General features: G+C 38.5%; 1 protein-coding gene across 1 annotated transcript in view; it reads left to right on the forward strand.

Annotated features, from left to right (window-relative positions):
- Window positions 1-2,483: 2,483 nt before the first annotated feature.
- LOC123968263 (complement C4-B-like) overlaps window positions 2,484-15,390 on the forward strand; it is a 34,557-nt gene continuing 21,650 nt past the window's right edge. The window contains 27 exon segments of the mRNA XM_046044902.1: window positions 2,484-2,607; window positions 2,852-3,041; window positions 3,134-3,308; window positions 3,396-3,466; window positions 3,558-3,646; window positions 3,735-3,817; window positions 3,912-3,999; window positions 4,538-4,658; window positions 4,786-4,927; window positions 5,255-5,367; window positions 5,450-5,608; window positions 5,697-5,864; window positions 5,955-6,146; window positions 6,463-6,606; window positions 6,720-6,843; window positions 7,112-7,183; window positions 7,283-7,495; window positions 7,612-7,726; window positions 7,908-7,978; window positions 8,076-8,215; window positions 8,332-8,547; window positions 8,974-9,025; window positions 9,140-9,229; window positions 9,313-9,519; window positions 11,417-11,492; window positions 11,613-11,805; window positions 11,923-12,018. Of these exon segments, the coding sequence (XP_045900858.1) occupies window positions 2,537-2,607; window positions 2,852-3,041; window positions 3,134-3,308; window positions 3,396-3,466; window positions 3,558-3,646; window positions 3,735-3,817; window positions 3,912-3,999; window positions 4,538-4,658; window positions 4,786-4,927; window positions 5,255-5,367; window positions 5,450-5,608; window positions 5,697-5,864; window positions 5,955-6,146; window positions 6,463-6,606; window positions 6,720-6,843; window positions 7,112-7,183; window positions 7,283-7,495; window positions 7,612-7,726; window positions 7,908-7,978; window positions 8,076-8,215; window positions 8,332-8,547; window positions 8,974-9,025; window positions 9,140-9,229; window positions 9,313-9,519; window positions 11,417-11,492; window positions 11,613-11,805; window positions 11,923-12,018 (3,471 nt within the window). The 5' untranslated portion in view covers window positions 2,484-2,536.

The following is a 15,390-nucleotide window of genomic DNA, read 5'->3' on the forward strand; positions in this document are numbered from 1 at the left end:
GTCCATGCCTCCCAAAACGGCAATTTCGAAATCCCTTTCTTGACTGGACCTACATTTTGGAAGTCACGTTACATAAAAACATGGAGACTGCAGCGACACAAAGGAGAACCCAACAACCCTCGATTTGAGCATGTACAGTCAAGTTACAACAACTTCCTGTGTCATAGCAAAGCGTGGAACTTTGCCGCCATGCCACGGACACGCCGTTAACCGAAAACACAACTTTTACAACATGGCATGATCAATGTGTTAAGGCTTTTCTGGGACAGTTTTGAAGTTGATATGGCCAGCCTGCTAGGAGAAGTTCATCACAGCATGAAACTTGTCATTTCCTGTTTCCAGTATGTGGTGCTATGACTTTGAATGAATATAAGTTGCGTTTGACTTCATGTGGCGCTGCGCAGCGCTGACTTATAATGCAGATTTAATACTGACCACTTTTTGCTTAGCGCAACGTCGTTGTACTAAGCTCAAGGTAAGCTCACGCAGGTAGAATGTCTCTGACTTGACGGTGGTGTTTTATACCCCGCCCCTGAAGTCACACGTAGCTCACGTTAGACTATGAAGTCGCCAAAGGTCATCTCGAATGCACCTATTAGCATGGTTCAGGGCAGGACTGTTATGATACATGTAAAATTTGGTACAGATGTGAACAACTGAGAACAACTTCTTATTTTGTGGCATGGGCACGCTCGCAGGAAAAAACTCACAGATAGCACATCTTTTAATCGTCATTGGGATCAGACTGCACAGTAAAAATTTGAAGTCTATCGGACAAATTCTCTAGGAGGAGTTTGTGAAAGTACGGAGTGTGTAAATCGACAAAAATGACCATTAAATCCAAAATGGCCGACTCCCGGCAATATTTCTAGCAACAAATTATTTTTGGACTGAAAACAGGAAAACCAAGTCAGCGGTTTTAAAGATCGCATGCTGCCCCCAGTACCGGGGACGTCGGTGCTTCTTGCACGCTACGTGCATATTTACAAAAAATAACACAAATCTAATCAAAACATAAATTAAACTTCCTTAAACAAACACACAGTGTCTACTATCAGAGAAGGTCCCAGGAAGGTGGAAAATTGAGTCAAAATTTCAGAGACTCAGTGCCTCAGTCTGGAGCAGTTAGCTGGGATAACCATTTTGGTGCTTTAATTCTACCAAAAATCTTGACACCAATGTTCTGGTGTGTTTACATTTACACAAGCAGTAAGCAAGTATAAAGCAAAATATCAAAAAAGACTTAAATATCTGATGCGTTCAATTTATTTTAAATGTAAACTGTAAAAAAGTTAATTCTCTGTCCAACGTGTGTTTAATTTGATTTGCATAACATTCATAGTATAGCAAAGTATGACAAATGTTTATTGCACTTTACACCGAGTTGTTTATGTGGAAAAAAGAAAGTTCATAATGTGATAATAGTCTGTCTTTATCATAAATCTTATGACTGTTCTGTTTTGCCAGATCAGAACAGAGTTTGGCAGGTTATTAAATTCCATTCAGCATACAATCGGTTCACTGAAGAACACACATGATGATGGGGATTGTATAATAACAAGTAAACTGCACAGGCAATTTTATTATGTGTTAAATACAAGGCTTTAGTAACTATTGATAATACATATTAACAAATCTGATTCACTAAACTAAAGAAATTATTGTTTACAGATAGACTTGAGCTCCACTTTTCAAATCATTCCTGAACTATGTGTTAAGTCAACAGCACTCACTCTATCATAAACCCAAAGAGCCAAAACTTGATTTCTTGTAAATCACATGATTTGGGGGAAATCTAGCTGACTTGCACTGACCAATGAGGGAACACATTGTGAAATAGAAACTAGAAACACTTTCCATGCTGCAAGCCAATGGTGATATAACATGGTATGATATAAAATTATAAAATCAAACATGATGATCAACAATTATCTGATGTGTGTTGTTAACTTTGTTGTTTTAGATAAATCTGTTTAGATCCTATATATATTAAAGTACACACTACTGACACAACAAGTCTGTTATCTGTACACATCAGTATACATGTTGTATCTGATAGTGTGATGTTTTTCTCATTTTATGTTTTTTTTTATTAGACCCTACAGGAAAATATTAAAAGTAACATCACTGATGTTAAATGTTTTGCATTAAACTGGCCTGACTCAGTTAAAACTGGTTTACAGCAGGTTCCTTTTCTGCAGCATATAAAAGACAGAATCACATTACAATACATCATAACACAAACAACAAAACAACAAAACATAAGCTACATAAATACTACGGAGAAAGGACATCAGTGGGGTGAGTAAGATAGTCTATGCAAGTTGAATCAGTGGTTGCAGGTTTGTCCTTTTATTGCCTGATACATGCAGCATGAGACATCACTCTGAGGAGTTAAGTTATCTTGGAAGAAAATAAAAACAGAGGGAGGGCACTGAGGGACCCAGCGATTGAGAAATACAGGGGTGGGTGACTAACAAAACCTCAGTTAATAGAAAGCCTGTTTCAGAGCAGGCAAAGAAAAGGGAGCTGCACAATGAAGTGTTTCATCTTTTTGATACTGTTCCTGATCTTGACTATGGAATCCGAGTGTTCAACAGACAACGGGTAAATATAGAAATACCTGCATCAATCTACATTACATATGTTTTGTGTTTAATGCAAAGAGGCCTAAATGCTTTCTGTCTTCTAAGATTTGATATCATTGCACATTAAATGTATGTTTGTTTCAGTCATAATATGTTTGTGTAATTTTGCCAGAATGAAATAGCAGATGTTTGAATAGAAGTTGATGAATGCAAAATATGGTAATGAAGGATACAGTAAGTGCTAATTTTTCCTGTGTGTGCAGATTCTTCATCTCAGCTCCTGCAGTGTTTCATGTGGGTGTAAATGAGAAAGTGTTTGTCCAGATGGGAAGGTCTCATCTCAATAATCCTGTTACTCTCTACTTGGAGCATGAGACTACCAATACTCGTGTGTCTGTGCAGAAAACTGTCCTGTGTACAGTGGAAGGGGAGATCAAAACAGTTGAGCTCATGGTATGAGAAACTTCTTCACTCATACACAAAGCAAACTGTTAAAACAGGACTGAAATATCATTCACCCAAACTCCTAATTTGCATTTTTACAGATAGACAGAGAAATGATATCAAGATGTTCTCAAAGTCATGATTGTTCCTACCTTAACCTGGTGGCAGAGAGCCCCTCCTTCAGTGGCAGGAAGGCAACAAGGGTCTTTGTATCAAAACGCAGGGGCAATATCTTCATTCAGACTGATCAGCCAATCTACAGCCCAGCACAAGCAGGTGAATAGAAAGTCAACAAATGTAAAACAATGTGAAATAATTCTCCACTCTAAAGAAATAACAGTGATTGTTGATTATCTCTCTTAGTGAAGTACAGGATATTCACTCTTGACCACACATTCAGGCCTCATGAGGAAGTGTTCCTCATATCAGTATTTGTGAGTATACATTTTCTCAAAAAATAAATTACTGCACAATTTTTTTTCCTGGATTTATTTCATGATTCATGTTTTTATCTTTTTATGATAGAACGCTGCTGGAAACAGAATAATGAAGTCCCTTAAATCTGCGAAGGGAGGAATACTCAGAGGCACATTCCCCATACCTGATGTCTCTAAGTATGTAAAAACAGATTTACAATAAACTGCCTCTAATATAACAAAACTAACCTTGACATAATAACACAGGTATGTTTTATTTACAAAGAACGGGCATGTGGAAGATTACAGCAAACTATGAAGATGATGAAGCAAATGTTGCTTCCCGAGAGTTCAGGGTCCAAAAATTTGGTAAGATAATTTTATTACAGTAGTTTACTTTTATTTTAATTAACAGATAATTTTTATCCCTCTCAAGAATGTTTTTTTTCGTTACCCACCCTAGTTTTACCAAGTTTTGAGGTGAACATCGCAATGGAGCAGAGCTATATTTTGTTGAATGATAACCAGTTTGACTTCAAAATCTTAGCCATGTAAGTGTTGATTATTTTTCCATTAAACTGACTTAACTGCCAAGTGTTCCTGTTAAAACTGCATTCATTAGTTTTTGCCACAAACATAGCTAAAGCTATAATGTTATTCTCACGTTGTGCTATGGGACTCACAAACAAGCTGGTTGTTATGTAGCAGCTACCTCACAGTATCTAGGTCTTAGTTACTTACATATTCACAAAGGCCACCTGCTGAATGTATGCCCTTTATTGACTGGTCTTTTTGCACTGGTGTAACAAAATGTGCCTCTCTGTGACAACTGGCTTGTCATAAAGCCCCGAAATAAGCTATAATTGGCTAAAATACTCCGTAGAGCGGAAGATGTGGGTAAATGTGCGACCCCTTTTAAATAAGCCCTTGTAAATTGATTAAATATTAATATTAAAGATGTTCATGAGTGCAGTTTTGGTGAGAAGGAACACTTAATTGTAGTCCATATATTATATTAGGCTAATGTTCTGAGACTCTCCTTTTGTCTTAATTTCAACGGTCACAATTCTCTAATGATTTTTTCTCTAGGTATTTACATGGGGAGAAAGTTAAAGGTGCTTACCACTGCCAGTTTGGAGTGGTAAAAAAAGATACAAGTGGTCAAAAAATGAAGCCTGTCTTTATCAGTGGACTGGAGTTGACTGGTTCGGTGAGGAAACGGATATCTATCCAAGATTTAATGAACAGCTCATTTGAAGATCTGAGATCAGATAATCTGGCAACATATTGCATCTCTTAAGTGTTTGAAAATCAGTACCTTATGCTATTTCTTGCAGATCCCAAATGAAACTGCAACAACTTCTCTCAAGATGGCAGAATTCAAAGAGCACCTCCAAAAACAGCAGAACCAAACCCTCTCTAAATTACAGCAAAGTGGAGCACAACTCTACTTGGGAGTATTTGTCACCAACATACAAAGTAAAGGACACCATGTCACCCTTTATACAATTGCTTTTAGTCATAAAACAACAGCAAATTTTTTTGGGAGGTTTGGGTACAGTAAAGTATGATGTTTACTCATGGTTGGTGTTGTGACAGCTAGTTTTTGTTTTTTTCAATGTACCTCCAGGCCACTGCAATGACGGTGTGCTCCCATGGGAGTGTTGGTCTTAAAGTGAGGTGTGGTCAGGCAACTTGTTGGCGTATTGCTATGTTGAGGCAGCAGAAAGCGATTGCGCCACTGACCTGTTATAGCTATTATTGTGATTTTTTATTGCATCTAATATCTGCATTTTTTTGGTCCAGGTGGTGAAATACAAGTGGAAGAAGTTTACATTCCTATCATCTCCCACAAATACACCATTGACCTCTCTCGAACTCGCTCATATTTCCTTCCTGGATATCCGCTAGATGTGGTGGTAGGCATAAAACAAAATAGGTGCACAGCTATGTACATGACTTGACTTTGTATGTAAAACATTTAGTTTGTTGTTATTATAGGTGGTCCTGCGTCTCCCAGATGGCTCCCCAGCAGCTGGTGTGCCAGTAAAGATTGATGTAGCAGCATCTTCAGAGAAATTTTGGCAAGGCACCACCAACCAGGAGGGGGCAGTGTTTCCTGTGTTTAATATTCTCAATGAAGCTCAGATTACTGTTGAAGTTAGTATCTCTTAACAGTGTTATCAATTGATAAACCACTGGATTTTGCTTTTGTTCAGTTGAACTCTTTACACCCTCACTTCATCAGGTGTCAGCAGATGACCAGATGGAGAGGAAAGTAATTCGCCGAGCTTCATCTCCAAGTGGCAGCTACCTTTACCTGAGTATTACCAACAAGATGTACTCTGTGGGCGAGTTACTGTCTGTAAATTACAACACCATGAATGGCCAAAAACATGGGTTTATATATTACATGGTGAGACAAATCTGAGTCAATACATCAGGGTTTGTTTTGACAAAAAGAAGCGACGTTTTTTTTTTAATATGTAACATTTTTATGTTGTAGGTCTTAAGCCGTGGGATCCTAATAAAACAGGGTTCTCTCAGAATCGGTACTTCAGTTAAAGACAACCTACAGATAACGCCTGATATGGTGCCATCCTTCCGTCTGATTGGCTACTACTACGACCAGCATGGTAACATCGTTGCTGACTCGGTGTGGGTAGATGTCAGGGATGAATGTGAGATAAAGGTCAAGGTGAGTAAACAGAACAGAGTGAGACAGTAAATCAACTGAACTTTGCCTCTGTTGATTGTGTGTATTTTAAAAGTTTAATTATGTATAAGTAGGACACTTGCTGTTGTTTTGCATTTGTTAAATATGGGATGGAGATCAAGATAACACAAGACTTTCAACACAAAATATATCATTTGGACTAGTCGAGGTAGGTTTCAGCTACTGAACACAGTCAATGTGTTTACATGGATACATTTAGATGTTTGTTGAATTAACTTTGACTTGACTTGACATGAGAATTTAAAAATCTCTGTATTATATTTTAACTCTCATTTAGGTAGAACATAAAGGACAATTTGAACCTGGACAACAGGCTACGCTAGATTTTGATTTACATGGTCAGAAAGCCAGAGTGGCTTTGCTGGCTGTGGATAAGGCCTTCTATGCTCTCAATGCCGATAATAAACTCACAGCCAAACAGGTAACACCTTCACACTTTCGCGCACTCCTTTCACACGTACTCTTTCTTAGAATACACTGATTTAATTCAACCCATATATTACAATACATTAAATCTCAGTTCCCACTTTTCAGGTGTTTTCCTCAATGCAGTCAAATGACTTTGGTTGCTCATACAGTGGAGGATCTGACCCTGCATCTGTACTAACAGAGGCTGGCCTGTCTTTTGTATCTCAGCACCAGTCTGGGTCTAAAAGGAGTATGACAAAAACACTATTTATCTTCATTTAAATCATTATAATGTTAAAGGAGAGCATTACAAATAAATCAGCATCCAGTTTAGATTGTGTTATACAGTATTTCTTAACTGCATAGATGTGATAAAGATGGATGAAGCTGAATACAGCAGATAATATATTATATTTGAAGGCAATATTTACCTTTTAGCAAATTATTGCTTTCATAATTCAAGCAACCATCCAAGCAGCTAATAACTTACTTTAATAATTGTTAAACATCTTTTCCAGGCAGTGACTGTGATTCCCAATCTGCACGACAAAGACGCTCTGTGGACCTTCAACAGGAAATGATGACCTTAAGTAAGACAACATTGTGGTATTACAACTCCAGTCTGTAAGATGCTTCTGGTCAGAATATGCTTTATAAATGTGTCTTTTTCTTTTTAATGTCACTTTCAGAATCCAACTTTTCCAATGAAAAGTTGCAAGACTGTTGTGTTCAAGGGTTTTACCTCAACCCTATGAGACGAACATGTCAGGAAAGAGCTAAGAGAGTCTCTCTGGTCGAAGAAAATCCTGTTTGTGCAGAAGCCTTTTTAAAATGCTGCCTTGAAGGAGAACGTCTGAGACAAAAGAAGATACAAGAGGATTCCCTGAAAGGACTTGGCAGGAGTGAGATGAATTTGTCATTTGGACATTAAATACTTTACACTCTGAGACAGCATTCAGCAACTGTGGCATGGTTATCACAGAGTTTAATTACAATCCTTTCATTTTCTCATTTTTAGCGGCAAGCACTGCTGACATTGAAGAATTCTTCTTGGACACAGTTTCGCAGAACATTCGACGATTTTTCCCCCCAAGCTTTGCATTCACAGAATTTGATGTTAATGACAAAAGACGGTAAGAGGTGGCTAGTCACAGCAACTAAAATGTTTTTGTGTGTTGTGTTGGGTTTTTTTTGTGAGTGAATCTGGTCAATTGCAAATCTCAACTCTACACTATAAATTTTAAGCAGATAAAGCATTTTTCAGACACATTTTACAAATAATTCATTTATTCTATCTTAAATGAAAACCTTTAGTTATTCGTTGGCCTTACCTGACTCCATCACCACGTGGGAGATTCAAGTTCTCACTTTATCTGCAGCCACTGGTAATAACAGCTTCCCATTTCACAAATGCATCTCGATCAAATGATTGAGTAGCTTCTCATTAATAAGTGAAATTGACTCAGTCTATGTTTCCTTCAGGTTTCTGTGTAGTTAAGGCACCGGAGGTCAAAGCATTTAAGAGGGCATTTGTGTCTCTGAGACTGCCTTACTCAGTGAAAAAATACGAGCAACTATCCATTTCGCCTGTTATCTACAACTATGACTCTGACAGTCTACAGGTAGCTATAACGAAATGTTAACATTAAGTGGCACATAAAACAGTGACCACCTAATTTACATATTGAAATTTAATTATATGTGTTATTTTCCTCCGTGGACACCTGCATTTTTATAGGTAGCAGTTCATATGGAACAAACTGAAGGACTTTGCTCCCCCGGATCAGCCACCACTACATCTTTTGTCAACATTACTGTGGAGCCACAGTCTTCCCAGTTTGTGTCCTTCTCTGCTGTCCCCATGGTAACTGGCTCCATACCCATCAAAATACGTCTCTATGATATAGAGAATGGATGGGGGATAGATGCAGTTGAGAAGGCTTTGAATGTGTTGGTGAGTGAAAAAATCTCTCTAATTTATTAATAATTTTATAATAGGCGCCTCCCTGACAAAATAAATATGAACACTTATCTGACATATCACTAAACTCCTGAACACTTTAATCGTAGAGAAAAACACTGATAACATTATCAGCTGTTTTCTTTTTTAATCAGTACTTACTGGTGACATTATGCTTATACTAATGGGCCGTCAGTTTTTACGAATTGATAAAATATTTGTTAATAGTTATTAAGTGTTATCTCAGTGTTTGTGTTCAATAATGGTATGACTTTGATTATGAGTATGCTTTAAAATACTGTATTGATGAATGAGCATATTTGTGTACTAGTACTTAATTCAACATGCTTTTTTGACTTGCATATTTCCATGAGTAAAGTAAGGGAGACAGTAATGTGGCTCCATTTTCTCATGTTGTAGACAGAAGGACTAGAAAAGAGAGTTGAACTAACCAAGGTGTTTAAATTCGATGGTGAGTTGTGTTAGTATGTCATAATACTTACTTGACATTATTTTTATTCTTACTGTATTTTCCACAGTTCCCTTCAATGTACTTCTCTCAATGTACTTCTCTCTCTCTTGATAGGGAGGAGCACTCAGACTATCACTATTGATGGAACTTTACCAGATGACATAGTGCCCGACTCCAACTCCAATATTTTCATTTCAATGGAAGGTATGTGTTGTTAGACACAGACTTATTATCATAAACCTTTGTAAATGACATTGTCTTACTCTTTCAATGTTCTCATCTCACAGGGGATGGATTTGGCAGTTCACATGCGAAAAACCTTCTTTCTCCTGAGAAGGTTGCTAGCCTGATCGTATTGCCTGAAGGATGTTTAGAACAGACAATGGTACGACTGGCCCCTACAGCTATAGCCGTTCGCTACCTTGATCTGAGTGAGCAATGGTTTGACCTGCCTGCTGGTGCCAGAGATGATGCTCTTGATAAAGTTGAGGAAGGTAGGACCTCATCAAGCACTTAATTGCATAATGTCTTTTTCTCTGACTAAGCACACAAATTCAGAATAAAGAAGAAAAAAAGAGTTTACTCATTAAGAGGTTACGCAATGCAGCGAGCTTAACAAACGTCCAGTAAAGGTTAAGGGCAGGTGATTGCCTTTGAAGTTTTTGCAATTGTGAAACTCTGAAAACGATGAGATTCCATAAGCAAGGGCTAGCCCAAAGGTATATTAAAATGAGTGCCGTAACAAGAAAACTGGATTCACAAGTATCTGTCAAATAAATTAAATGCTTCATGTCAGGAAAAAGTAAATCACCAGTATCACCAGTGAAGGATCAACATTAAGTTAAGTCCACAAGAGTTAAAGTAAAAAGAGTCAACAGTTAAGGCCTTTTGACACCAAGTCCATATATATATATATATATATATATATATATATTTTTTTTTTAATCCATCCAATCTAAAAAATTGCTAGGCACAGAAACCTTGCATACTGAGTCTGATGCATTTTATTATTCTATTCATTGCAAAAATTCACAATGTGAGACACAGTTAAGTCATCAAGCAGTGACAATGGTTTTGTGGACAGCTCATCTGTCTGCAGCTCCTGACCATGGTTGTAGAAAGAGTAATGGGCCCAGTTCAGTTCCGATAAAATGTAGCAAAATGTTTATTTAAACTGAGACAGTGGTCCTTTGAATACCTTGTTGTGTACTGCACTGCGTTATAATATGGCAGTGTTTATATACACGCCACTGCTGATTTGGTAACACCTCTGACACACCCATCAAACGAGAGAAAATATACCTTAAAGATCATGATCAAGATCATACCTTAAAGGCACACCATTTTGAGGAAACACATCATTCAACCCGGAAACCATAGAAAAATGGTGCAAATGTTTTGAGAATTAACTTGCCCTTGGATACAGCGTGGGAGGCCGGGCTCTGTTCATTCCTATGAAAGCTGCTCAGTGGTGCATACTTCTGTCGCTCTTTCTCTCACTCCTCTCTCATTACCTCCCTAGCTTCTCTCCATCTTTCCACACTGTTACTCTCCCTCTCTATCTGTGCTGTTCTCATCCTCTATTTCATTCTCCTCCTCCTCCTCCTCCTCATCTACCTGAGTATTACTATCTGACCTGTTGAAAGTATAGGCTATGAGAGTTTTGACAATGCTACTGTGATGCGAAAAACCGCAGAAAATTGAACCTGTTCCAAAAACTTTAACGACAGATGAAGGTTTTGGAAGAAGGTGTGTAAATATTGATTGACACAATGTGGGTTCATATTTATTTTTAAACATACAACAACAGTTTTGGATGAAAAATACAGACTTGGTGTGTAAAGGCCTTTATCCCTACATTAATTCAACAGTTACTTAGAATGATGCACAAGCAACACATCCTCCAGACAGCTAGCACAGTGGCTAGCTTGGTTAGTTGATTAAAGAAATAAGAAATTGTACATACATCACAATTACAAAACAGATGTAAAATAAGTACCTACAAATAATACTCCAACAAGGGCATTTGAGGAGTAAATATGCCTGTCAATATTTGCTTCATCATAGATCTGATAAAATTGTTGATGTAAGAATGTCAGTTAAGCTGCTATGGAGTGATTGCTACTAGCAACAGATCACCCTATTTGAAACCAACTGTTGGTGCCAGGAGAATTAGCTTCTAGGTTTACAGTAGACAAGAGTAAAAACAAAGGGTTGTTTGTTCTAGAGGTGTTACTAAGTAGTGTTTCTTACCTAAAAGTTAAACACATTGCATAGAATAACTGATTTAACATGAAGTAATTAAGCCACTATAGAATGTTATGATGTTTCACCCTGTAGTACAGGTTACTATCAAGACAGTTTTGTTTTTAACAACACTTTCTTTGGCAGGTTATATACATATTTTAACCAAGAAAAATGACAATGGATCTTATGGATCATGGAGTTCAGTGCCATCCAGTAATTGGTAAGTTTTCATTTGATACAGCCATTTTGTTTTTTGATGGAAGGTAGTTACTTCTGTTTCACATCAACTCTCCTTGTTTCCTGTATCTCAAATTGTAAATCTGCTTTCCCTTGTCCTCAGGGTGACTGCCCTTGTAGTGAAAGTGCTATCGTTGGTGGCGGCGCGTCAAACAGCGGCTTTTGGAGTGCAGGGCAGGAAGGCTAGGGTTGTACCAGAAGAAGAAATCAGGCGCCCAGTCAGTTACTTGCTCTCAGTACAGAAGTCTGATGGGTCATTTGGTGACCCACATCCAGTGCTACACAGAGGAGTTTTGGTAACCTCTACTGCATGCATGTTAGAACGGGCACATATTACAACAGTATTAGATGGGGCGACAAACTCAATAGCTGTAATTTTAATTTAAAAAATTGTCCATGTGTGTTTGATGTAGAAAGGAAGAGACGAAGACTCATCCATGACGGCTTTCATAACTCTTGCACTTCACCGGTCCCTTCAATTCCTGCAAACTGAAGGGAGAAATAATGTGGTGAGATAATATAAAGATGACATTACTGTCCTGAGTTACTGTTTATAGCCATGCTAGTGGTGTTGCTTTTGGGATGGCAGTTTTTGTCAGTCCATCACTTTGGTCCAGACGGTCCAAGGGATTGTCATGCAATTTTGCACAGAGGATGAATTCTGATGACTTTGGTGATCCCTTGACCCTTCCTTTAGCAGCATCAGCAGATTAAAGTTTTCACCTACCCAGTAAAATATCTAAACATTTACTAGAGGGAGTGGCACACATTTTTGTACAGACATTATTTTGGACCTGACTTCTCCTTTGAAGTCATGAACACTTGGTTTTGAGTTAAATGTTTGGAAGTCTCCAGATGGACTGCGGTATTAAAGGTTAAGTGTGGGACATCTAGTGGTGAGGGTTGCAAATTGTAATGAACGATTGATATAATCTTTATTTGTAGAGCACTTTTCAAAAAGTTAAAGTGCTTTAACAAGTGTAAAGACAATAACCAAAAGACAATACAAAAACAATACAAGATAAAGGCAAGAAAACACTGAAAAGACTAATACACATTTAAGATAAATATAAAATTAGTAAAATAGAATAAAATAAAAGGGATAAAATAAAGTCAAATAAGATCGGGAAAGGTTCTCCTATAAAAGTATGTTTTAAGAAGGGACTTAAGTTCTGACTCAGCCGACCTGATTTCCTCGGGCAGGCTGTTCCAGAGCCTTGGGGCCCTGACAGCAAACGCTCTGTCCCCTTTAGTTTTCAGTTGAGACTCTGGAACAGACAGACCTCTGCCCGAGGATCTCAAAGTACGTGCTGGTGTGTATGGGACTAAAAGTTCAGAAATATAACAAGGCGAGAGGCCATGAAGAGCTTTAAAAGTGATCAATAAAATTTTTAAGTCAATTCTAAAACATACTAGGAGCCAGTGTAATGAAGCTAAAATAGGGGTAATGTGGTCATTTCTTTGTTCTGGTTAAAAGCCTGGCAGCTGAGTTCTGGACAGTCTGGAGTCGATCATTAGATTTCGGTTAAAGTAAAAAGGCTGTTGCAATAATCCAGGCATGATGAGATGAAGGCGTGTAAAATGGTCTGTGTCCTAAAGTTAACATAGATGGAACTTTTGCTATATTTCTAAGTTGATAAAAACATGATTGAACAAGCTTTGTGGTGTGCTGCTCAAAATTTAAATTACCATCAAACCAGACACCAAGGTTCTTTTCAACAGGCTTAATGTGATTTACTAGGGAACCAGCAGATGGCAGTATTTGTTTTGCCATTTGCTGGGACCCGATGACCAGGATTTCAGTTTTGTCTGAGTTCAGCTGGAGGAAATTATTTGACATCAGGAACTCCGCATTCCAGGGTCTGTGGATCTGACGGGCAAGTACATTTGTGTCTCATTAGCACAAATATGAAAAGAAATACCATGATTATGGATAATATGTCCAAGGGGAAGCAGATACAAAGAAAACAAAATGGGTCCTAAGACCGACCCCTGAGGCACACCATATTTAACTGGACAGAACGAAGAGACGTAGTTGTTTACAGACACAAAACTTCCTATTTGACAGGTAGGATGAAAAACCATTCTAGGACAGCACCCGAGATCCCCACCCAGTGCCTCAGTCTGTCTAACATGATGTTGTGATCAATGGTGTCAAAAGCAACACTGAAGGTCCAGGAGTACCAGGACTGAGCACATGCCTTCATCAGCAGACAAAAGGTCATTGGTGACTTTAAGCAAGGCAATCTCAGTGCTGTGCTACTTCCTGAGACCAGATTGAAACTGTTCAAATGTTTTGTGATTTTCCAGTACAGTGAGCAGCTGTTTGGACACAATTCTTTCTAAAATCTTTGCAATAAAAGGCAGTTTTGAAATTGGTCTAAAATTATGTGGGAGGGAGGGATCTAAACCAGGTTTCTTTAAAAGTGGGTTCACGCAAGTCGTTAAAATAATCAGGGACACAACCAGTAGATAGGGAGCTGTTGAAAACAGATCAAACGGGGGCCAACAGAATCCATTACTTTCAGTAAAAACTTTGTAGGCATTATATAAAGTGGGCTGGAGGACACTCATTTGTGATACTGTTTTTAAAAGCTCAGACAAGTCGATGGGATAAGACTGGTTAAAACTCTTGTTGCTGGTGAGGAACCTCTGAGTAAGAGGCCGCAGGGGTAATAGAGGCTCTGATTGACACCACCTTATTGGTAAAATAAGAAAAACAATTCACAGTCATCAATACTTCCAGCTGAGGCACAAGGAGGGGTTGGGTTTACCAGCTGATATGGTCTTAGACAGAAACCTGGGATTGAGTTTGTGTAGTAATGAGTTGAGAAAAATAGTGTGTTCTCGCATCCTTAACTATGCTATTCAGACTGAGGTAATGGACTGGATTTTTTTAACTGAATTCCCTTTTTAGGCTGCGAATGTTGTCATTTATCCAGGGTTGCTTACTAGCTTTAGACCTTTAGAGGAGCAGTAACATTTAGTGACAACAAGCAGATATGATTGAAGTGATCAACCAGATTGTTGGTGTTGGAATCAGACAGGTGTTGGCTTTGGCTCTGAAAGAATGTGAATGTCACACTTTGTCGTATGTGCAGGCAGCAACAGGCATAGGACCCAAGCGCAGGACAAGCAGGCGGGACAGATACAGTCTTAGAATTTATTCAGAAGGAACTAAACTTACAGCAGAGTCCAAACTAAGGTTGTCCGCAGAGCAGCAAAAACAGTCCATAACAAAGGATCCAGGGGAAGACAGAACAAAAGGATAATCCAACAAACGAGGTGGCGCGGGTGCGCCGGCAACACGGCAGCAAATGAACATACAATGAACCAGCAACAGCTAAACAGAAGCAACAAACATTTAAGCACTGGCTAACGAGGAGGGCGGGAGCACAAACATGTGATACTAATAATGACAGTAGACAGACACAGACTGGCAGGGTGATGAACAGACAGGAACACAGACAGATACCAAACAGTCCCGAACTACCAACAAGACCACAGACAAATACCAACAGAAATATGAATACATATAAACAGACATACAGGGTACAAAAGACCAAGGACATAAGACAAGACAAGATACTAAAACTATGACTACAAATAACATGACTGAAAACTAAATGACCAAAGCAGAACAGACATGCCCACAGTGTGACAGTGCAAAACCTTGAAACACTTTGTTCATTAAAGATGTGAGAACACACGGAGCTTGGTGAGGCGGCATGAGTAACAGGCGAATCGCAGCTAAAAACAATACATCTGTGGTCAGATATGGTCATGTCCACTAATTCCACAGAGGAAATGCTGACACCCAGGGTAAAAACCAAGTCCAGTGTATGACCACGGTTATGTGTTTGCCCTTTGACATGTTGTTT

The sequence above is a fragment of the Micropterus dolomieu genome, linkage group LG03 (genome assembly GCF_021292245.1).
Source record: "Micropterus dolomieu isolate WLL.071019.BEF.003 ecotype Adirondacks linkage group LG03, ASM2129224v1, whole genome shotgun sequence".
In the NCBI taxonomy this organism is placed as follows: Eukaryota; Metazoa; Chordata; class Actinopteri; order Centrarchiformes; family Centrarchidae; genus Micropterus; species Micropterus dolomieu.